This window comes from Bombina bombina, chromosome 3 (assembly GCF_027579735.1).
Source record: "Bombina bombina isolate aBomBom1 chromosome 3, aBomBom1.pri, whole genome shotgun sequence".
NCBI classification, from domain to species: domain Eukaryota; kingdom Metazoa; phylum Chordata; class Amphibia; order Anura; family Bombinatoridae; genus Bombina; species Bombina bombina.
The window spans coordinates 186,870,595-186,894,391 of record NC_069501.1 but is presented as its reverse complement, the minus strand read 5'-3'; the positions used below and the strand labels follow the sequence as shown (position 1 = coordinate 186,894,391).

Sequence of the window (23,797 nt, the reverse complement as noted above, 5' to 3'; positions counted from 1 at the left end):
AAGTTGGTAGGGCTAAGTATGCATGCTGTTTTGCAGAGCCTTTCTACTGTGCGAAACAGTTGCTTGGGTCTATTGTGGGAGAGTGCAATTTTGCGTGATAAAAATGAAGATTTTTTCTGAGAGCGGCTTTATCCTCTGGATCATGTGTTCTGCGCCACTTTCTCTCGAGCTTACGTCCTGTTCTTTTCATTTCTCTGATGGAGCTATAAAACCACGGTGCATTGTTGTGGGTTTGGACAGTGCGTATGCGAGATAGTGCAATGCTTTCTAGGGTGTCTCTCATGGTTTTGTTGTAGAGTCGGACTAAGGAGCTGGGGTCTTCGCAGGTGCCCATTAGTTCATTTAGATCCATATGTGATGCTACATCCGGTGGTGTCACCCCTTTTAATGAGCGGTGTTTGACCAGGTTCTGAGGCTGGTGTCTGGTTGATTGTGATACAATGGAGAAGTGAATGGAGTGGTGGTCTGACCAGGTAACTGGGTTTACAGTTACTGGTGACACTTCTAGTCCAGACTGAAACACTAGATCAAGTGTATGACCTTTTCTGTGGGTGGGAGTGGTGACGATTTGTGTAAAGCCGAGTGTACTCATCAAGCTGAGGAGATCCTGCCCAAGCAAGGATAGGGTGTTGTCGATCCAAGTGTTGAAGTCTCCTAATATAAGCCATCTGGGGTGTTCAAGGATTAAGCCAGCCAAAAGGTCTTGGAGTTCCTGAAGAAATCTCTTCCCATCTCCTGGGGGTCTGTATATTAGCAGTATTCGGAATCCTCTCTCTATTGAGAGGCTGGCAGCTACACATTCAAAAGATTAAAGATTAAAAATAATGTTTTTTCTTCTTCAGATCCCTTGTTTCTCATGCAAACGAATGTATAGATTGTTTAACAAACATTCAGTATACAATTTGTGCCGATATTAACAAATTTGGCAATATTGTATATTAGCTGCACTCCAATTCATTCAGAAGTCAACAGTCTTGTGCATTCTCACATATATTCATAGGTAATTTGGGTACTGTTGTGTGGTAGGAAATATATGTAGAAACCACATTTTCTTCTTAAATGGAAAGAGTCCACAGCTGCATTCATTACTTTTCGGAATTAAAAACCTGGCCACCAGGAGGAGGCAAAGACACCCCAGCCAAAGGCTTAAATATTCCTCCCACTCCCCTCATCCCCCAGTCATTCTTTGCCTTTCGTCCCAGGAGGTTGGCAGAGACGGTTCAGAATTTTTAATTTTTGTCTCTTATGGAAGGTAGTACTCTTCGGCATGGGACAGGAGTTTTAAGTAGTCCTGTCAGTCTCTCAGTGAGGGCTTGGATGAAAGTTAGAGTCCGGAGATGCAGGGAGAGTCTTTCTGCGAAACCATCCCAAATCATATTAACAGCTCCTCAAGCAATCGGCGTTGTCGAACTTCGCTTCGCTGCCTGCTTTCTTCTCTCAAGTCCATGGCGGAGGCGATGCCACTATTCATCACACTTGAAAGGCCGTGTTCCTGTTCCACGGCGTAGATTCCGGTAAGATCGTTTCATTTTACTTTATCGTCAATGTACTGTAATGTGAATGTTTTCCCGAGAGGTTACCACACCTTTGTGGGTCTAACTATATGACATAAGGGTCTCAGTGAGTCTCTGTTAGTATCTTGGAATCGAGGGTTAATGTCTCCTGAGGGGGGTTATTGAACGGGGGGGTCTATAATCATGTTTGTTATGTGATTCAACCTGCTTATGTGTGATGTTTATGGGCTCGTGGTTGGAACTTTGAGGCCTTTGGAAGTGACGCAGCCTTTTGGTTGGACACGCTTTTTTGGACTGTTAGGTTCACCTTATGTTCGGCCGTGGTTCCGTTCCCCATTTCCGCATTATTGACTGTATGGAGAAGGAGATATTCTAGTCCGCAGGGGTCTGGTCATAGGAGGTGGTGAGTGCCCCAGCCATTGTAGGTGTCAGGTGACGTTTTTGTTGTCATACTTTAGTCCATATTAATATTTCCTCTATCCAGTTATGGAGGATTCTGATGCTGAGACTGTGCTCGTTTTAGATTCAGTTACGGAGGCTTCTGATACGAGACTATTTTGGCCTCGTTTACACATGTCGATCAGTTTTGTTTCAAATGCCATATCAGAGCGTCTGGTTCCTCATTCTCGGGGAATCAAGACTGCAGAGCCATCCGCCTCTGGGGGCCCCGTCCTCCAAGAGGCGAGTTCCCTTCCTAGTCATACTTCTACGCATGCGGGTAACCCAGTTTATGGTTCCTCCATGCGGGGTGGCGTGTTCCCCCCGGAGGTTGCAGCAAGTTTTCGCTTCCAGATAATGTTAGCGATGGTCCGTCTGCAGAGTCCAGACGTTTATTTGAGATTGTGCTTGTACCCTATTGTCCCGGGTCTTCCGCCTTGGGGTGGGCCTCTACAGTTCCCAGCGGGTGTAACTGTTCCGAAGTGTTGTGCCTTTCGATATGGGGAATTTCAGTCTGATAATTCGAATGGTGCACCTCATTAGACATGTGGGGATGGGGTTATCTCCTGTTTGTCATTTGTTTGAGATCTTTCCCAGTTTTTTGAAAGATAGGGCTCTGTTTGGCTGGTCCTGCGGGTAGGCCTGTGTCTTTTGGGCGTTAACCTTTGGGTTGCCTTATTTTTTATTTTGTATCCGATGGGATGTCTTTTATTTGTGTTTGTTTCCTTCGGGAACCATCTGGGATCGATACTCTTTGTTACTTTTTCGGAAGTTGTTTGGACATGTTAGTCCTATGTTTAATAATGTCCGTTTTCTCTTTTTCTCTTTTTCCCCTATGTGGGAGAACTTATGCATGGTTTTGTTGCTTTTCAGACACGTAGCACTGTTTCTGCTGGACTGGTTCGGTAGTAGCGCTGAGTGCTCAAGTTATCATTGTTTTGAATGTTCAACTAAGCATTCGAGAGGACCTGTGGGTTCGCGAGGCGGGAAAGGATTGTTTCAGTCCTTATAGCCTTCAGTCATAGATGACCGGGCAGGGGAGTGTTCCGCTGCGTCACTCTATATGACATCTGATTTCATCAGAACCAAGAGTTTCCTCCTCCATGTGGGGGGAGGGCTGGCGGACGTAGCACCCCATAACCACTGGTTGAGTGATTTGGCCTTCAGTTGTAGGCTTCTGGATGGTCCTATTGAGGCTTGATCCAACAGCTTGTATGGATAGCTGTCCAGCATGCGGAAGGTTTTGTATTTTAAAACCTGTTGCTGCTTTTGGCACCTTAAAGAGGTGCGTGTCAGCTGTTTCTAGTGTATCTAGATACGGCTCTTACTCTGGGCCGCGTAAGGTCTGTCTGAGTTATGAGACCTCTGGGTCTTCTTCCATTGTCTCCGGGTGAGTTAGATCTCCTTTTGGGTATCTGTGTTCCGGATGTTGGTTGATCCCTGTAGGGACTTGCTTAGCTCGGGGTTTCCCGGAGCTGGGAAGACTTGGTACCTTTCTCTCTCCTGTGTCTTCTGCCTGTGTGGAGATGATGGGGAGACTAGTCCTGCTAGTAGGGTTTTGGGAACTTTGAGGTATCCCTTCTGTTGTCCTGTGGCCTTATGAAGCCCTTCATTTGACTTCTAGCCTTGCTCCTTGGAGAGCTGCACTTTATCTAGGGGTAGTTCCTTCCTTTGGTCGGGGCTTTCGAGTTCTCTTCGCTGTCCGGATTCTCTGGATATGCTCCTTTCCCATTGTCTGGCTTTTGCCAAGTCGGGGTGTTTAGTTCCAGGGTATAGTTGCCTGAACTATTAGGTACCCGGAACTGTTTTTCTTCCTGAGTCTTCCTCTTTCTGGGGCTTCGCTCCTGTCCCAGTTTTGGGTTGTTTTGGATCTCAGGGCTGGTCGTGATGTTCCACGGTGGTGGGAACTGGGGCTATGTCTTTGCTCCATCTACCTAACCGGGTCAGGTTTGGCCCGATTTATCAGAGTATTTATTACACCTTGCTACAGAGTAACCCATGTCGTCTGGGGTTAGCTGGGTGGCTTGCACCTCAAGATTGGTGGGTTTCTACCCAGCTGCTGGCGCTGGATTCCAGTTTCTGGTGCTCCTTGGGGTAGCATTTCCCTGTTAGTTTGCCAGTGTACCCGTGGATTCTCTGCTCTGCAGACGAATGGGTTGGCTGCGCCTCTGTTGGGCGAACTACTTGTGAGGGGGTCCTTTCTAGGACATTTGCAGGGGATTTTTTTCTTCCCGTTTAGCCGGTGGCTTCAGTCCTTGAGGACGGTTATTGCCCTTCCGACCTCTTCCCTTTTTCTTTAGGGGATATTCTCTTCTTAGGGAGATGGAGTCCTTACTAGGGGCTTCTCCTGGTTGGGAAGTGGAAGGTGGACTGGGTTCCACCTGGAATCTTGCTGGTTCCATGTCAGACTGTGGGGCCTTGTTTTGATAGATCCTTAGGTCCATGGCCTTGTCTGTTTTCAGAGTTGGGTTGTACTTGTACTCTGGGGAGATGGCTCTGCCATTTTTACCTCGTTCCTGTACCAGTTTCGGGATTCTTTGTTCCCTTGTATTGGTGGCCCAGCTGGGTCTGCAGGTCAGAATGCCAGAGCGGTCTATGGGTCACAGTATCCTTTGGAATGTGTGAGCTTGCTGAGTCTATTCTGATAGCTCAGTCTGCTAGGAGATGTTTTTTCCTTTATCCTTGCTCCTTTGACAGGAGACGGTTTCCTCTTCCTTCGGGTTCTGAGGGTATTCTCTCCTTCTCGGGGGGCCTCAATGGAGGCTTTGTGTTCCCCTTTTTAGGGACCTGTGAGTAGGTCCGGCGGCTTAGGTTGCCTGGAGCGTGCCTTCTGTTGGGGGCTGATTTGTGTGGTCCGTTTCTTGACGACTGCTTCTTCTTCCTTGCAAGCTCCCTCTGTGTTGTCTGGTTATGGACTCTGTGTTCTCGAACTTGGGGTTTCGCCTGGGTCTATTACACGCTCTTTCATGGTCGAATACTTGGGTATTCTATGGGTAGGCGCTGGGAGGACTTTGCCTCTTTGGTTGCGTTCCATGCTTGTAGGTTGTTGGGGAGACGTCTTTTCGGTCCCCGTGCCCGGTATTATCCCGTGTTTCGCCTGGTATAAGAGTTGCCTCTTTCCCTGTTTGGGTTTATTTGAGTCTCTGTGTGCTGGGCCCACTCTTGGAGGTGCTGTTTTTTGTATTAAGGGACTTTTCGGTTTCCTCTGTCCTCTTTTGCCTTGTTCCCCTTGGGGATTTTAGCTGGTTCACCCTTCCTTTGTGAGGGGTGAATGGTGGGGGACCGTCTGTTGGGCGACGGTGTCTCTTGTTGGACTGTTGGCTCAGTCGAGTTCATTTTGCGGTCTCTAGTTTGGCTCTGGACTGGCTGCGAGTCAGTGTCACTGGGGCTTTTCCTTGAAATTTTTTCTCGGCTTCGGACAAAGCGGGTTTTTTATTGGGTAGAGGTTCAGGCCTGGTGTTCTCAGTATGGACCGCCTATTGTACCCTCCTGTCTTGGCATTCATGTCCTCTATAGCTTGGGTATTGTTTCCCAAAAGTAATGAATGCAGCTGTGGACTCTTTCCATTTAAGAAGAAAAACATAAATTATGCTTACCTGATTATTTATTTTCTTCTGATGGAAAGAGTCCACAGCTCCCCACCCGTAATTTTATGTGGGGCGTCCTTTTATTCTTCTGGCACCTTTTCACCCTGATATTTCTTCTACTGTTCCTTGTTCCTCGGCAGAATGACTGGGGGATGAGGGAAGTGGGGGAGCCTTTGGCTGGGGTGTCTTTGCAACCTCCTGGTGGCCAGGTTCTTAATTCCCAAAAGTAATGAATGCAGCTGTGGACTCTTTCCATCAGAAGAAAAGGAAATTATCAGGTAAGCATAATTTATGTTTTTGCGGCACTAAATATTCTGCTTGCAAAACTGTAATGATGTGTATGTATCCTATTTGGGGATTTTTTTTTTAAATGCCGTCATTATTATTTATATTTTTACACAATAACGTTACGTTAAAATCATTGAAACTAAGAAGAGATGCTGATATACCAGTATCAGTTGTTTAGCGGCTAACTCAACTAGTGCAGCTCAGTAGCTAGACAGGGACAAACCACTACAAGCCTACATTTCAACAAGGGCAACAACAAAGAAAAAATGGCTTAAACTCCTTTAAGGGTATGTTGGGTTAAGATGGTATTTTAGAATTAAAATAAGCATGTCATTTTAACACTTACACCCCAACTTTATGTGTTTAACCCCCTGCAAAGGGTAAAGTTTAACTTATAGTTAAAGTACTGCTCGAGAGCCGCCAAGTACTGTTAATTCTGAATAAATACTGAAGCTGACTGAATCAGCATCTCTAGTCCCATGACCCAGCTGTACAACTACCGCTACTTATTGGGTCAGTTGCTGTTTCAGCTCTGGACCAGCAGTGCTCTGTGGCTCCCGAGCAGTTTTGGTGTCACTAATGGGACATGTAATTTTTTTATTATTATGGCCAAGGCAAAATTAAAGGGACAGTAAACACCTTATAATTACAATACATTTATGTTGTTTTGCTAAAGAATATCATATCTAAACATTAAAAAACACCCCTTTTACAGCAATTGATTTTCTGTAGCCAAACCTTATTTGGGAATTTTGGGGAAGCCAAACAGGGCTTTTGTCTGCAGGCAATAAGGCGAGGCATGGTTATATTGCATAATTTTGCAGTTGTTATCTGATAAAGCCAATTAAGGACAAATGTGTAGCTTGGTTAGCCTTGATGAGTCAACAGGTGCATTTTAAATTCTAAATTAAAAGGGGCACAATAAATAATGTAAGTATATTATAAAGTTGTTTCATTACACATAACTAAGCATTTTATATAAAAAAAAGGTGTTTACTGTTCCTGTAAGCTCTCAAAATTCATGAAGAGCGTGCAATAAAAAAACATTCATAGTAAAAGTAAAGTAGCACTCTTTTTAAAATGTAGTCATGAAAGGTTAATTTCTTTCATGTAATTAGCAAGAGTCCATGAGCTAGTGACGTATGGGATATACATTCCTTCCAGGAGGGGCAAAGTTTCCCAAACCTCAAAATGCCTATAAATACACCCCTCACCACACCCACAATTCAGTTTTACAAACTTTGCCTCCGATGGAGGTGGTGAAGTAAGTTTGTGCTAGATTCTACGTTGATATGCGCTCCGCAGCAAGTTGGAGCCCGGTTTTCCTCTCAGCGTGCAGTGAATGTCAGAGGGATGTGAGGAGTATTGCCTATTTGAATGCAGTGATCTCCTTCTAAGGGGTCTATTTCATAAGTTCTCTGTTATCGGTCGTAGAGATTCATCTCTTACCTCCCATTTCAGATCGACGATATACTCTTATATATACCATTACCTCTGCTGATTCTCGTTTCAGTACTGGTTTGGCTATCTACTATATGTAGATGAGTGTCCTGGGGTAAGTAAGTCTTATTTTCTGTGACACTCCTAGCTATGGTTGGGCACTTTGTTTATAAAGTTCTAAATATATGTATTCAAACATTTATTTGCCTTGACTCAGAATGTTCAACTTTCCTTATTTTCAGACAGTCAGTTTCATATTTGGGATAATGCATTTTAACATTTTTCTTACCTTAAAATTTGACTTTTTCCCTGTGGGCTGTTAGGCTCGCGGGGGCTGAAAATGCTTCATTTTATTGCGTCATTCTTGGCGCGGACCTTTTTGGCGCAAAAATTCTATTTCCGTTTCCGGCGTCATACGTGTCGCCGGAAGTTGCGTCATTTTTTGACGTTATTTTGCGCCAAAAATGTCGGCGTTCCGGATGTGGCGTCATTTTTGGCGCCAAAAAGCATTTAGGCGCCAAATAAATGTGGGCGTCTTATTTGGCGCGAAAAAATATGGGCGTCACTTTTGTCTCCACATTATTTAAGTCTCATTTTTTATTGCTTCTGGTTGCTAGAAGCTTGTTCTTTGGCATTTTTTCCCATTCCTGAAACTGTCATTTAAGGAATTTGATCAATTTTGCTTTATATATATGTTGTTTTTTCTCTTACATATTGCAAGATGTCTCACGTTGCATCTGAGTCAGAAGATACTACAGGAAAATCGCTGTCAAGTGCTGAATCTACCAAAGCTAAGTGTATCTGCTGTAAACTTTTGGTAGCTATTTCTCCAGCTGTTGTTTGTATTGATTGTCATGACAAACTTGTTAAAGCAGATAATATTTCCTTTAGTAAAGTACCATTGCCTGTTGCAGTTCCTTCAACATCTAAGGTGCAGAATGTTCCTGATAATATAAGAGATTTTGTTTCTGAATCCATAAAGAAGGCTATGTCTGTTATTTCTCCTTCTAGTAAACGTAAAAAATCTTTTAAAACTTCTCTCCCTACAGATGAATTTTTAACTGAACATCATCATTCTGATTCTGATGATTCCTCTGGTTCAGAGGATTCTGTCTCAGAGGTTGATGCTGATAAATCTTCATATTTATTTAAAATGGAATTTATTCGTTCTTTACTTAAAGAAGTCCTAATTGCTTTAGAAATAGAGGATTCTGGTCCTCTTGATACTAAATCTAAACGTTTAAATAAGGTTTTTAAATCTCCTGTAGTTATTCCAGAAGTTTTTCCTGTCCCTGATGCTATTTCTGCAGTAATTTCCAAAGAATGGGATAATTTGGGTAATTCATTTACTCCTTCTAAACGTTTTAAGCAATTATATCCTGTGCCGTCTGACAGACTAGAATTTTGGGACAAGATCCCTAAAGTTGATGGGGCTATTTCTACCCTTGCTAAACGTACTACTATTCCTACGTCAGATGGTACTTTGTTTAAGGATCCTCTAGATAGGAAAATTGAGTCCTTTCTAAGAAAAGCTTATCTGTGTTCAGGTAATCTTCTTAGACCTGCTATATCTTTGGCTGATGTTGCTGCAGCTTCAACTTTTTGGTTGGAAACTTTAGCGCAACAAGTAACACATCGTGATTCTCATGATATTATTATTCTTCTTCAACATGCTAATAATTTTATCTGTGATGCCATTTTTGATATTATCAGAGTTGATGTCAGGTTTATGTCTCTAGCTATTTTAGCTAGAAGAGCTTTATGGCTTAAAACTTGGAATGCTGATATGGCTTCTAAATCAACTTTACTTTCCATTTCTTTCCAGGGTAACAAATTATTTGGTTCTCAGTTGGATTCCATTATTTCAACTGTTACTGGTGGGAAAGGAACTTTTTTACCACAGGATAAAAATCTAAAGGTAAAAACAGGGCTAATAATCGTTTTCGATCCTTTCGTTTCAACAAAGAACAAAAGCCTGATCCTTCATCCTCAGGAGCAGTTTCAGTTTGGAGACCATCTCCAGTTTGGAATAAATCCAAGCCAGCTAGAAAGGCAAAGCCTGCTTCTAAGTCCACATGAAGGTGCGGCCCTCATTCCAGCTCAGCTGGTAGGGGGCAGGTTACGTTTTTTCAAGGAAATTTGGATCAATTCTGTTCACAATCTTTGGATTCAGAGCATTGTTTCAGAAGGGTACAGAATTGGTTTCAAGTTGAGACCTCCTGCAAAGAGATTTTTTCTTTCCCGTGTCCCAGTAAATCCAGTAAAAGCTCAAGCATTTCTGAAATGTGTTTCAGATCTAGAGTTGACTGGAGTAATTATGCCAGTTCCAGTTCCGGAACAGGGGATGGGGTTTTATTCAAATCTCTTCATTGTACCAAAGAAGGAGAATTCTTTCAGACCAGTTCTGGATCTAAAAATATTGAATCGTTATGTAAGGATACCAACGTTCAAGATGGTAACTGTAAGGACTATCTTACCTTTTGTTCAGCAAGGGAATTATATGTCCACAATAGATTTACAGGATGCATATCTGCATATTCCGATTCATCCAGATCATTATCAGTTTCTGAGATTCTCGTTTCTGGACAAGCATTACCAGTTTGTGGCTCTGCCGTTTGGCCTAGCTACAGCTCCAAGAATTTTTACAAAGGTTCTCGGTGCCCTGCTGTCTGTAATCAGAGAACAGGGTATTGTGGTATTTCCTTATTTGGACGATATCTTGGTACTTGCTCAGTCTTTACATTTAGCAGAATCTCATACGAATCGACTTGTGTTGTTTCTTCAAGATCATGGTTGGAGGATCAATTTACCAAAAAGTTCTTTGATTCCTCAGACAAGGGTAACCTTTCTGGGTTTCCAGATGGATTCAGTGTCCATGACTCTGTCTTTAACAGACAAGAGACGTCTAAAGTTGATTACAGCTTGTCGAAACCTTCAGTCACAATCATTCCCTTCGGTAGCCTTATGCATGGAAATTCTAGGTCTTATGACTGCTGCATCGGACGCGATCCCCTTTGCTCGTTTTCACATGCGACCTCTTCAGCTCTGTATGCTGAAGCAATGGTGCAAGAATTACACGAAGATATCTCAATTAATATCTTTAAAACCGATTGTTCGACACTCTCTAACATGGTGGACAGATCACCATCGTTTAATTCAGGGGGCTTCTTTTGTGCTTCCGACCTGGACTGTAATTTCAACAGATGCAAGTCTCACAGGTTGGGGAGCTGTGTGGGGATCTCTGACGGCACAAGGAGTTTGGGAATCTCAGGAGGTGAGATTACCGATCAATATTTTGGAACTCCGTGCAATTTTCAGAGCTCTTCAGTTTTGGCCTCTTCTGAAGAGAGAATCGTTCATTTGTTTTCAGACAGACAATGTCACAACTGTGGCATACATCAATCATCAAGGAGGGACTCACAGTCCTCTGGCTATGAAAGAAGTATCTCGAATTTTGGTTTGGGCGGAATCCAGCTCCTGTCTAATCTCTGCGGTTCATATCCCAGGTGTAGACAATTGGGAAGCGGATTATCTCAGTCGCCAAACGTTGCATCCGGGCGAATGGTCTCTTCACCAGAGGTATTTTTTCAGATTGTTCAAATGTGGGAACTTCCAGAAATAGATCTGATGGCGTCCCATCTAAACAAGAAACTTCCCAGGTATCTGTCCAGATCCCGGGATCCTCAGGCGGAGGCAGTGGATGCATTATCACTTCCTTGGAAGTATCATCCTGCCTATATCTTTCCGCCTCTAGTTCTTCTTCCAAGAGTAATCTCCAAGATTCTGAAGGAATGCTCGTTTGTTCTGCTGGTAGCTCCGGCATGGCCTCACAGGTTTTGGTATGCGGATCTTGTCCGGATGGCCTCTTGCCAACCGTGGACTCTTCCGTTAAGACCAGACCTTCTGTCACAAGGTCCTTTTTTCCATCAGGATCTGAAATCCTTAAATTTAAAGGTATGGAGATTGAACGCTTGATTCTTGGTCAAAGAGGTTTCTCTGACTCTGTGATTAATACTATGTTACAGGCTCGTAAATCTGTATCTCGAGAGATATATTATAGAGTCTGGAAGACTTATATTTCTTGGTGTCTTTCTCATCATTTTTCCTGGCATTCTTTTAGAATACCGAGAATTTTACAGTTCCTTCAGGATGGTTTAGATAAAGGTTTGTCCGCAAGTTCTTTGAAAGGACAAATCTCTGCTCTTTCTGTTCTTTTTAACAGAAAGATTGCTATTCTTCCTGATATTCATTGTTTTGTACAAGCTTTGGTTCGTATAAAACCTGTCATTAAGTCAATTTCTCCTCCTTGGAGTTTGAATTTGGTTCTGGGAGCTCTTCAAGCTCCTCCGTTTGAACCTATGCATTCATTGGACATTAAATTACTTTCTTGGAAAGTTTTGTTCCTTTTGGCCATCTCTTCTGCCAGAAGAGTTTCTGAATTATCTGCTCTTTCTTGTGAGTCTCCTTTTCTGATTTTTCATCAGGATAAGGCGGTGTTGCGAACTTCTTTTGAATTTTTACCTAAAGTTGTGAATTTCAACAACATTAGTAGAGAAATTGTGGTTCCTTCATTTTGTCCTAATCCTAAGAATTCTAAGGAGAAATCGTTGCATTCTTTGGATGTTGTTAGAGCTTTGAAATATTATGTTGAAGCTACGAAATCTTTTCGTAAGACTTCTAGTCTATTTGTTATCTTTTCCGGTTCTAGAAAAGGCCAGAAAGCTTCTGCCATTTCTTTGGCATCTTGGTTGAAATCTTTAATTCATCTTGCCTATGTTGAGTCGGGTAAAACTCCGCCTCAGAGAATTACAGCTCATTCTACTAGGTCAGTTTCTACTTCCTGGGCGTTTAGGAATGAAGCTTCGGTTGACCAGATCTGCAAAGCAGCGACTTGGTCCTCTTTGCATACTTTTACTAAATTCTACCATTTTGATGTATTTTCTTCTTCTGAAGCAGTTTTTGGTAGAAAAGTACTTCAGGCAGCGGTTTCAGTTTGAATCTTCTGCTTATGTTTTTCGTTAAACTTTATTTTGGGTGTGGATTATTTTCAGCAGGAATTGGCTGTCTTTATTTTATCCCTCCCTCTCTAGTGACTCTTGTGTGGAAAGATCCACTTCTTGGGTAGTCATTATCCCATACGTCACTAGCTCATGGACTCTTGCTAATTACATGAAAGAAAACATAATTTATGTAAGAACTTACCTGATAAATTCATTTCTTTCATATTAGCAAGAGTCCATGAGGCCCGCCCTTTTTTTGTGGTGGTTATGATTTTGTATAAAGCACAATTATTCCAATTCCTTATTTTATATGCTTTCGCACTTTTTTATCACCCCACTTCTTGGCTATTCGTTAAACTGAATTGTGGGTGTGGTGAGGGGTGTATTTATAGGCATTTTGAGGTTTGGGAAACTTTGCCCCTCCTGGAAGGAATGTAGATCCCATACGTCACTAGCTCATGGACTCTTGCTAATATGAAAGAAATGAATTTATCAGGTAAGTTCTTACATAAATTATGTTTTTGTACCACCAGCCTGGTGGGAGTAAAAACAGAATAGACAGGAGGGAAGATAAATAAATCTATACTTCATATAGTTATTTATTTCACTTACACTTTTTAATGGTGATGTCATTCTTAAATGTCCCTTTTAATATAATTTGATATGATCAGTCACAGTGTTTAGCCATTCTACCTTGTATGTATTGTAGATTGTTGTCCCCACTGTTATAAAAAAAGAGAAAGATTAACAAAACCAAAAGTAGGGGCTCTTCATATATTCTCACATAACATATAATAATGTGTAAGTGTATCTACCCACAACACAGTCAAGTTATAAACAGTCAGCGGTTTGTAGCTCTTTTAATATATAATCCATCTAATCTACAGGCTCTGAAATAGAAAAATAAAAGGTATCTCCTAGTCAGTAGTTCACTGTAGTCAATAACAATATACTCACATGTAGAGCAGCTCTCTGTTGTGCTGTTAGGCGCAGACTGGAGAATCTTTTTGTCCCTGTTCATGGTTTAAGGCTAAGTCCCACCGCTTCTCTTTGTGATCATCGAATAGATGTCGCTCTGACAATCCTCAAATATTGTTAAAACATAATTTAGTAAAACAATCAAAGTAATTAAAAGTAAGGGAGATAGTTGTATCTCCCTCTTACACTGTAGCAAAGCAATGAGTTTCTCAGCTGTTACGCTATATCATCACACGATAATTTTGTTTGTTAACCTATTCATTTTTGTTGTTCTTTCTTGATTAAAGGATAGCTCCACCCAGCGGATGGTTTTTGTCTACCATGCCATGAGAAATGGTCGGGAACAGCATATGATGAACACACATGACGAATCACTTAACGTAAGTAACTGTTATAAAACCTACTACTTACTTTAATTTTTTAGCAAGAAATTTATAGCAGCTTATTTGCTAGTGTAGATTTTTTACTTTTGAAATAATATAGTAGTCGCTGTATTCAGAGGGATTTGTTTGAGGTACATAGCAAGAAAAACACTATTAGATATGTTCACAGACCAATAATATCTGGCTATTCATTTGACCTGAAAAAATTATATTAGTTCCTTGGTTCATTTGGTTCAACTGAATTTGGACAACATTATTTGTAATTTGCTGAGCAGCAACTTAAACAAATAAAATTGAAGTAGTAGCTAGTGCTACTGCTGTAAGCAAGCGAGCAGCACAAAAATATCCTTTTTTATGTTGGGATTTGCTGACAACAAAAGTGAAGAGTGCATACTTTTTAGCTGACACAGGAATTCGTCAACTGACAATAACATTGCTGGATATACTTAGTGAAAAGTGGAAATCTAAACCTTTACTTCTTTTCTTACCTGCAGAAAAGATTTAATTTGTGTTTATTCGTTAAAGGGGCAGCTCCAATTTTCCCCACAAAGGAAAGTAACACAGGCAGAGACTTGTAAAAGATAAAATACGTTATTCCCAATGTTTTTATTTTATTTTTTTATTTCTTTGCAAAGCTGTAAAGACAGGCAACAAAACGTGTATCATCCTGTGCCTGTTTTTGTTGATCGGTTAATATGTTTGCAACAACCACAAAAAGCATGCGAAAGGCAGAAAAACATTTTCCCTTTCCCTGCAGGGGAAATAATGGTATTTATGAGCTGCTGTAAACTTCATTCCTTGTGTTTAGAATTAAACTGTTCTCGCCCTGTGCTGCGTAACCCACATAACTGGAAAGACCAGATATTTAATTTTAGCTATCAGAAAAATTAACAACAGAGGGAGCACTTGTACCATTTTGTTTTCTCTGAATCTGTACTCTCATACCCCCAAAACTGACTTTGTTACTGAAATGTCTATTGTTTTTCAGTCTAGATATATATTTATTCTACAGTGACCAAGCAATCCCTGTGCAGCATGTTGCATGGTCAAAGTTTTGAAGTCTGCAGAACTCATTCTAGCCTGAGGACAGTAGAATAAACATGTACACAGTTAAATTACATTAAAATCTGGTGTATACATAATACAAGAACATTTGTTTTAATGCAGATGATTAAATGAAAATAATTTAATTTATTTTTGAGAGAAAGGGACACTAACCACCTTGTAATTACAAGATATCTCTGTTGTTGTGCTATAGAACAATGTTGGCTGCAAGAGAGAGTGCCGGCTGTGCCCGCAATTGTTTTTTTATTTATTGATACTCAATAAAATGAACTTTTATATTTTACAAACTTTTCTCCTCTGCTATGCTGAAGCCACTATGGATTGCAGAATGTTCTGTAGAGCACACTCTGTACTGTAGCTTGTCTTTAGAGTTCATATTTAGTCCCAATGTTTATTTGCAGGGAGACTAGATCAGTTTTGAGTAAAATGTGTCAAAATTGTATTAGCCCAGGAGTAAGACTATAGGTCAGTTGCAAGCTGAATCAACTTATAAATAGATCCAATATGTAAGTAGCTCCGTTTGGCAAACATGAGGTTAAAAGTGTCTTTTAAAATTAATACCATTGTAGAATACCAACTGGCTCTGTTAAAAACTACTTAAAGGGACAGTTAAGTCAAAATTAAACTTTCATGATTCCGAAAGAGCACGAGATTTTAAGAATGTTTCCCAATTTACTTTCATTACCCACATTTTGCAGTCTTTTTATATTCACACTTTTTTAGGCACAAAGCTCACAGGGTATACGTATACTAGTCTGTGATTGGTGGTGTTGTCACATGATACAGGGGGCTGGCTAATGGGAGATAAATAAATTTGTCAGAAAAAAAAAATCTGCTTTTCTGAGTGTTATTGCATTGTCTTTTTATTATGCACTTGTTAATTATGCAATTCTACTGTATTTTATTGGTTCTTTAAATACCCTCTCACCCAAAATAATCCACAATATTAATATGTTGGTTTGTCTGACTCCCTCTTACAATATTACCAGCTATTTACATTACATTCCTTTACTTAACTCCTTAGTGACCACAGCACTTTTTCCATTTTCTTACCGTTTGGGACCAGGGCTATTTTTACATTTCTGCGGTGTTTGTGTTTTGCTGTAATTTTCCTCTTACCTCATTTACTGTACCCCACACATATTATTTATCGTTTCTCTCACCATTAAATTGGACTTTCTAAAGATACCCATTATTTTCATCATATCTTATAATTTACTATACATTTCTCTTGTTAAGTGTATCCAGTCCACGGATCATCCATTACTTGTGGGATATTCTCCTTCCCAACAGGAAGTTGCAAGAGGATCACCCACAGCAGAGCTGCTATATAGCTCCTCCCCTCACTACCATATCCCAGTCATTCTCTTGCAACTCTCAACAAAGATGGACGTAGTAAGAGGAGAGTGGTGTATTATAGTTCGTTTTTTAACTTCAATCAAAAGTTTGTTATTTTTAAATGGTACCGGAGTGTACTGTTTCATCTCAGGCCAGCATTAGAAGAAGAATCTGCCTGTGATTTCTATGATCTTAGCAGAAGAGTAACTAAGATCCACTGCCGTTCTCACCATATTCTGAGGAGTGAGGTAACTTCAGAGGGGGAATGGCGGTGCAGGTTTTCCTGCAATAAGGTATGTGCAGTTAATATATTTCTAGGGATGGAATTTGCTAGAAAAATGCTGCTGATACCGGATTAATGTAAGTTAAGCCTTAAATGCAGTGATAGCGACTGGTATCAGGCTTATTAACAGAGATACATACTCTTATAAAAGTGTAATATAAAACGTTTGCTGGCATGTTAATCGTTTTTATATATGTTTGGTGACAAAACTTATTGGGGCCTAGTTTTTTTTCCACATGGCTGGCTTGATTTTTGCCTAGAAACAGTTTCCTGAAGCTTTCCCACTGTTGCAATATGAGTGGGAAGGGCCTATTTTAGTGCTTTTCTGTGCAGCTAAAAATACTGACAGAGACATTCAGCTTCCCTCTGCATGATACAGGACATCTCTGAAGGGCCTCAAAAGGCTTCAAAGTCGTGTTTGAGGAGGGTAACAATCACAGTAGACTGTGGCAGTTGTTGTGACTGTGTTTAAAAAACGTTTTTGTCATTTATTATTCTGTTTTTGTTATTAAGGGGTTAATCATCCATTTGCAAGTGGGTGCAATGCTCTGCTGACTTGTTACATACACTGTAAAAATTTTGTTAGTGTAACTGCCTTTTTTCACTGTTATTTCAAATTTTGTCAAAATTTGTTTCTCTTAAAGGCACAAGTAACGTTTTTTATATTGCTTGTTAACTTGCTTTAAAGTGTTTTCCAAGCTTGCTAGTCTCATTGCTAGTCTGTACAAACATGTCTGAAACAGAGGATACTTGTTCATTATGTTTAAAAGCCATGGTGGAGCCCCATAGGAGAATGTGTACTAAATGTATTGATTTCACCTTAAACAGTAAAGATCAGTCTTTATCTATAATAGAATTGTCACCAGAGGGGTCTGTCGAGGGGGAAGTTATGCCGACTAACTCTCCCCAAGTGTCGGACCCTTCGCCTCCCGCTCAAGGGACGCACGCTAATATGGCGCCAAGTACATCAGGGACGCCCATAGCGATTACTTTGCAGGACATGGCTGCAATCATGAATAATACCCTGTCAGAGGTATTATCCAGATTGCCTGAATTGAGAGGCAAGCGCGATAGCTCTGGGGTTAGACGAGATACAGAGCGCGTAGATGCTGTAAGAGCCATGTCTGATACTGCGTCACAATATGCAGAACCTGAGGACGGAGAGCTTCAGTCTGTGGGTGACGTCTCTGAATCGGGGAGACCTGATTCAGAGATTTCTAATTTTAAATTTAAGCTTGAGAACCTCCGTGTATTGCTTCGGGAGGTATTAGCTGCTCTGAATGACTGTGACACAATTGCAGTGCCAGAGAAATTGTGTAGACTGGATAAATTACTATGCAGTGCCGGGTGAGTACTGATGTTTTTCCACTACCTAAAAGGCTTACAGAATTTATTAGTAAGGAGTGGGATAGGCCCGGTGTGCCACTTTTCCCACACCTTCTATATTTAGAAAAATGTTTCCAATAGATGCCACTACACGGGACTTATGGCAGACTGTCCCTAAGGTGGAAGGAGCAGTTTCTACTTTAGCAAAGCGTACCACTATCCCGGTTGAGGACAGTTGTGCTTTTTCAGATCCAGTGGATAAAATATTAGGGGTTATCTTAAGAAATGTTTATTCAACAAGGTTTTATTTTACAGCCCCTTGCATGCATTGCGCCTGTCACTGCTGCGGCGGCATTCTGGTTTGAGGCCCTGGAAGAGGCCATCCATACAGCTCCACTGACTGAAATTGTTGACAAGCTTAGAACTCTTAAGCTAGCTAACTCATTTGTTTCTGATGCCCATTGTTCATTTGACTAAACTAACGGCTAAGAATTCCGGATTCGCCATCCAGGCGCATAGGGTGCTATGGCCTCAAATCCTGGTCAGCTGATGTGACTTCAAAGTCTAAATTACTCAACATTCCTTTCAAGGGGCAGACCTTATTCGGGCCTGGTTTGAAAGAAATTATTGCTGACATTACTGGAGGTAAGGGTCATACCCCTTCCTCAGGACAGGGCCAAATCCAAAGGCCAAACAGTCTAATTTTCGTGCCCTTTCGAAATTTCAAGGCAGGTGCAGCATCAACTTCTCTGCTTCAAAACAAGAGGGAACTTTTGCTCAATCCAAGCAGGCCTGGAAACCTAACCAGTCCTGGAACAAGGGCAAGCAGGCCAGCATGAAGGAGCGGCCCCCCATATCCGACAACGGATCTAGTAGGGGGCCAGACTCTCTCTCTTCGCCCAGGCGTGGGCAAGAGATGTTCAGGATCCCCTGGGCGTTGGAGATCATATCTCCGGGATATCTCTCTGGACTTCAAAGCTTCTCCTCCACAAGGGAGATTTCACCCTTTTCAAGATTATCTGCAAACCAGATAAAGAAAGAGGCATTCCTAAGCTGCGTACAAGATCTCCTTGTAATGGGAGTGATCCATCAGTTCCGCGGACGGAACAAGGGACAGGGGTTTTATTCAAAATCTGTTTGTGGTTCCCAAAAAAGAGGGAACCTTCAGACCAATTTTTGGATTTAAAGATCCTAAACAAATTCCTCAGAGCTCCGTCATTCAAGATGGAAACTATTCGAACCATTTTACCCATGATCCAAGAGGGTCAGTACATGACCACAGTGGACTTAACGGATGCCTACCTTCACATTCCGATTCACAAGAATATCATCAGTTCCTGAGGTTTTGCCTTTCTAGACAGGCATTACCAATTTGTAGCTCTTCCATTAGGGTTGGCTACAGCCCCAAGAATTTTTACAAAGGTTCCGGGCTCACTTCTGGCAGTCCTAAGACCGCGATGCATAGCGGTGGGCTCCCTTACCTGGACGATTATCCTGATACAGGCGTCAAGCTTTCAAATTGCCAAATCTCATACAGAGATAGTTCTGGCATTCCTGAGGTCGCATGGGTGGAAAGTGGAACGAAAGAAAAGAGTTCTCTATCTCCTCTCACGAGGGTTTCCTTCCTAGGGACTCTTAATAGATTCTGTAGAAATGAAAATTTACCTGACGGAGTCCAGGTTATCAAAACTTCTAAATGCTTGCCGTGTTCTTCACTCCATTCCGCGCCCCACGGTGGCTCAGTGCCATGGAAGTAATCGGCTTAATGGTAGCGGCGATGGACATAGTGCCATTCGCGCGCCTGCATCTCAGACCGCTGCAATTATGCATGCTCAGTCAGTGGAATGGGGATTACACAGATTTGTCCCCTCTACTAAATCTGGATCAGGAAACCAGAGATTCTCTTCTCTGGTGGTTGTCTTGGGCCCATCTGTCCAAGGGTATGACCTTTCGCAGACCAGATTGGACAATTGTAACAGATGCCAGCCTTCTAGGTTGGGGTGCAGTCTGGAACTCCCTGAAGGCTCAGGGTTCATGGACTCAGGAGGATAAACTCCTCACCAATAAATAATTCTGCAGTTAAGAGCAATATTCAATGCTCTTCTGGCTTGGCCTCAGCCTAGCAACACTGAGGTTCATCAGATTTCAGTCGGACAACATCACGACTGTGGCTTACATCAACCATCAAGAGGGGAACCAGGAGTTCCCTAGCGATGTCAGAAGTCTCCAAGATAATTCGCTGGCAGAGACTCACTCTTGCCCACCTGTCAGCGATCCATATCCCAGGTGTAGAGAACTGGGAGGCGGATTTTCAAAGTCGTCAGACTTTCTCATCCGTGGGAATGGGAACTCCATCCGGAGGTGTTTGCTCAATTGGTTCTCCGTTGGGGCAAACCAGAATTGGATCTCATGGCGTCTCGCCAGAACGCCAAGCTTCCTTGTTACGGATCCAGGGACCCAGAAGCGGCACTGATAGATGCTCTAGCAGCGCCTTGGTTCTTCAACCTGGCTTATGTGTTTCCACCGTTTCCTCTGCTCCCTCGTCCTGATTGCCAAAATCAAACAGGAAAGAGCATTGGTGATATTGATAGCGCCTGCGTGGCCACGCAGACCTGGTATGCAGACTAGTGGACATGTCATCCTTTCCACCATGGACTCTGCCTCTGAGACAAGACCTTCTAATACAAGATCCTTTCAATCATCCGAATCTACTTTCTCTGAGACTGACTGCATGGAGATTGAACGCTTGATCTATCAAAGCGTGGCTTCTCCGAGTCAGTATTGATACCTTAATACAGGCAACGAAAGCCTGTCACCAGGAAAATTTACCACAAGATATGGCGTAAATATCTTCATGGTGTGAATCCAAGAATTACTCATGGAGTAGGGTTAGGATTCCTAAGATATTGTCCATCCTCCAAGAGGGTTTGGACAAAGGATTATTATCAGCTAGTTCTTTAAAGGGACAGATTTCTGCTCTGTCTATTCTTTTACACAAGCGTCTGGCAGAAGTTCAGACGTTCAGGCATTTTGTCAGGCTTTAGTTAGAATTAAGCCTGTGTTTCAACCTGTTGCTCCTCCCATGGAGCTTAAACTTGGTTCTCTAAAGTTTCTTCAAGGGGTTCCGTTTGAACCCCTTCATTCTATTGATATCAAACTTCTTTATGGAAAGTTCTATTTTCTGATGGCTATTTCCTCCTCCTCGAAGAGTCTCGGAGTTATCTGCCTACATTGTGATTCTCCTTATCTGATCTTTCATTCAGATAAAGTATGTTCTGCGTACAAAAACCTGGGTTTTACCCTAAGGTGGTTTCTAACAAGAATATCAATCAAGAGATTCTTGTTCCATCATTATGTCCTAATCCTTCTTCAAAGAAGGAACGTCTTTTGCATAATCTAGACGTAGTCCGTTGCCTACTGAAGTTTTGCTTACAGGCTATCTAAAGATTTTCGCCAAACATCTAACCTGTTTGTTGTTTTACTCTGGGACCAGAGGAACGAGGTCAGAAGTCCTCGGGCAACCTCTCTTTCTTTTTGGCTTCGGACTTTAATCCGTTTAGCCTATGTGACTGCTGGACAGCAGCCTCTGAAGGATTACAGCTCATTCTACTAGAGCTGTGGCTTCCACCTGGGCCTTTAAAAATGAGGCCTCTGTTGAACAGATTTGCAAGGCTGCAACTTGGTCTTCCCTTCATACTTTTTCCAAATTTTACAAATTTGATACTTTTGCTTCTTCGGAGGCTGTTTTTGGGAGAAAGGTTCTACAGGCAGTGGTTCCTTCCGTTTAAGTTCCTGCCTTGTCCCTCCCATCATCCGTGTACTTTAGCTTTGGCATTGGTATCCCACAAGTAATGGATGATCCGTGGACTGGATACACTTAACAAGAGAAAACATAATTTATGCTTACCTGATAAATTTATTTCTCTTGTAGTGTATCCAGTCCACGGCCCCGCCCTGTCCTTTTCAGGCAGGTCTAAATTTTAATTAAACTACAGTCACCACTGCACCCTATGGTTTCTCCTTTTCTCGGCTTGTTTCGGTCGAATGACTGGATATGGCAGTGAGGGGAGGAGCTATTTAGCAGCTCTGCTGTGGGTGATCCTCTTGCAACTTCCTGTTGGGAAGGAGAATATCCCACAAGTAATGGATGATCCGTGGACTGTATACACTACAAGAGAAATAAATTTATCAGGTAAGCATAAATTATGTTTTATTATAAAATATGATGAAAAAATTAAAAACGCACACACTTTTTCTAACTTTGACCCCAAAATCTGTTACACATCTACAACCACCAAAAAGCACCCATGCTAAATAGTTTCTAAATGTTGTCCTGAGTTTAGAAATATCCAATGTTTACATGTTCTTTGCTTTTTTTGCAAGTTATAGGGCAAAAAGTACAAGTAGCACTTTGCTATTTCCAAACTATTTTTTTTCAAAATTAGCGATAGTTACATTTTAATAGTGATATCTGTCAGGAATCCCTGAATAACCCTTCACATTTATATATTTTTTTAAAAGAAGACAATCTAAGGTATTAAACTTGGGGTATTTTGACTCTTTTCATGCAACCATTTTACCACCAATATGTGCCAAAGTTTGAAAAAAAAGTGATTTCTTTTCTAAGATATGTTGAGTCCACGGCATCATCAGTTACTGTTGGGAATATCACTCACTGGCCAGTAGGAGGAGGCAAAGCGCACCACAGTCAAACTGTTAAGTATCACTCTCCCTTCCCACAAACCCCAGTCATTCTCTTTGACTCTCGGTGCAAGGAGGAGGCTGAAGTTTTGGTGAGAAGATTGGAATTTATTTCACTTCAATCAAGATTTTATTATTTTGAAAGCCAAAATAAGTTTATTCTGATCTTTCCTCTCAAGATTGGGTCTAGCCATACTCCATGTTAGCCTCTTCAGTAGGGCAGTGGTGGCTTTAAAAGCAGTTAGGAACTGTAAGGTGGGCCCTTGCTTTGCTACCCCTAGTATAGAAAGCCTGAGTAGGTTTACTCTGTTCTTTCTTTTTGATACAGGTCCTCTGTGAGGGTAGGACGGCCTAGATGCAGGTAATTGCTTTTGTTTTCCAGGTGGGAGGACTTGACTTAATAGAGTTATAGAAATGCAGTTCTTTGGGACATATGAATCCTTGGGAGGAAAGGATTTATTTGGCAGGGGCAGGCACTTTATATGTGGAAGAAACTTGGGGGAATTCTTTCCTAAGATGTAGAAATTTACCCCCAGAGGCTGTATATTCTTATTTTATATATTTTTTATTTATACTTGTTCCCACTGTAGTACAGTGGGTAAGTGACTTGGTGTGGGGAATTAGAGAATCGGAGCTCCCTGGATGAGCTTTCTCTGTATGCAAGATGGTTTTATATACTAAAAGACACTGTAATCTTCTATTTCTCTATGTCTGTGAGGGCTATGGTGATTTTACATGCCTAACAGCCACTGTACCTCTAACCTTTGTGTGTCTTAGATATTTTGACTGAAGTGAGAGGAAGCCCGCTGTTATTTCTTTCATGTAATTAAGCAAGAGTCCATGAGCTAGTGACGCTATGGGATATACATTCCTATCCAGGAGGGGCAAAGTTTCCCAAATCTCAAAATGCCTATAAATACACCCCTCACCACACCCACAAATCAGTTTTCTACAAAACTTTGACCTCCTATGGAGGTGGTGAAGTAAGTTTGTGCCTAGATTCTACGTTGATATGCGCTCCCGCAGCAGGTTGGAGCCCGGTTTTCCTCTCAGCGTGCAGTGAATGTCAGAGGGATGTGAGGAGAGTATTGCCTATTTGAATGCAATGATCCTCCTTCTACGGGGTATATTTCATAGGTTCTTGTTATCGGTAGTAGAGATTCATCTCTTACCTCCCTCTTTTCAGATCGACGATTATACTCTTATATATATAACCATTACCTCTGCTGATTCTCGTTTCAGTACTGGTTTGGCCTATCTGCTATATGTAGATGAGTGTCCTGGGGTAAGTAAGTCTTATTTTCTGTGACACTCTATGCTATGGTTGGGCAACTTTTTTTTTATAAAAGTTCTAAATATATGTATTCAAACATTTATTTGCCTTGACTCAGGATGTTCAACATTCCTTATTTTCAGACAGTCAGTTTCATATTTGGGATAATGCATTTGAATCAAT

General features: G+C 41.6%; 1 protein-coding gene across 1 annotated transcript in view; it reads left to right on the top strand.

Moving 5' to 3' along the window:
* The window catches only part of RIOX2 (ribosomal oxygenase 2), a 231,024-nt gene that overhangs the window by 168,659 nt on the left and 38,568 nt on the right, over nucleotides 1-23,797 (top strand). Inside the window, exon 9 of the mRNA XM_053706047.1 lies at nucleotides 13,533-13,625. Within this exon, the coding sequence (XP_053562022.1) occupies nucleotides 13,533-13,625 (93 nt within the window). The remainder of the gene's footprint in view (nucleotides 1-13,532; nucleotides 13,626-23,797) is intronic.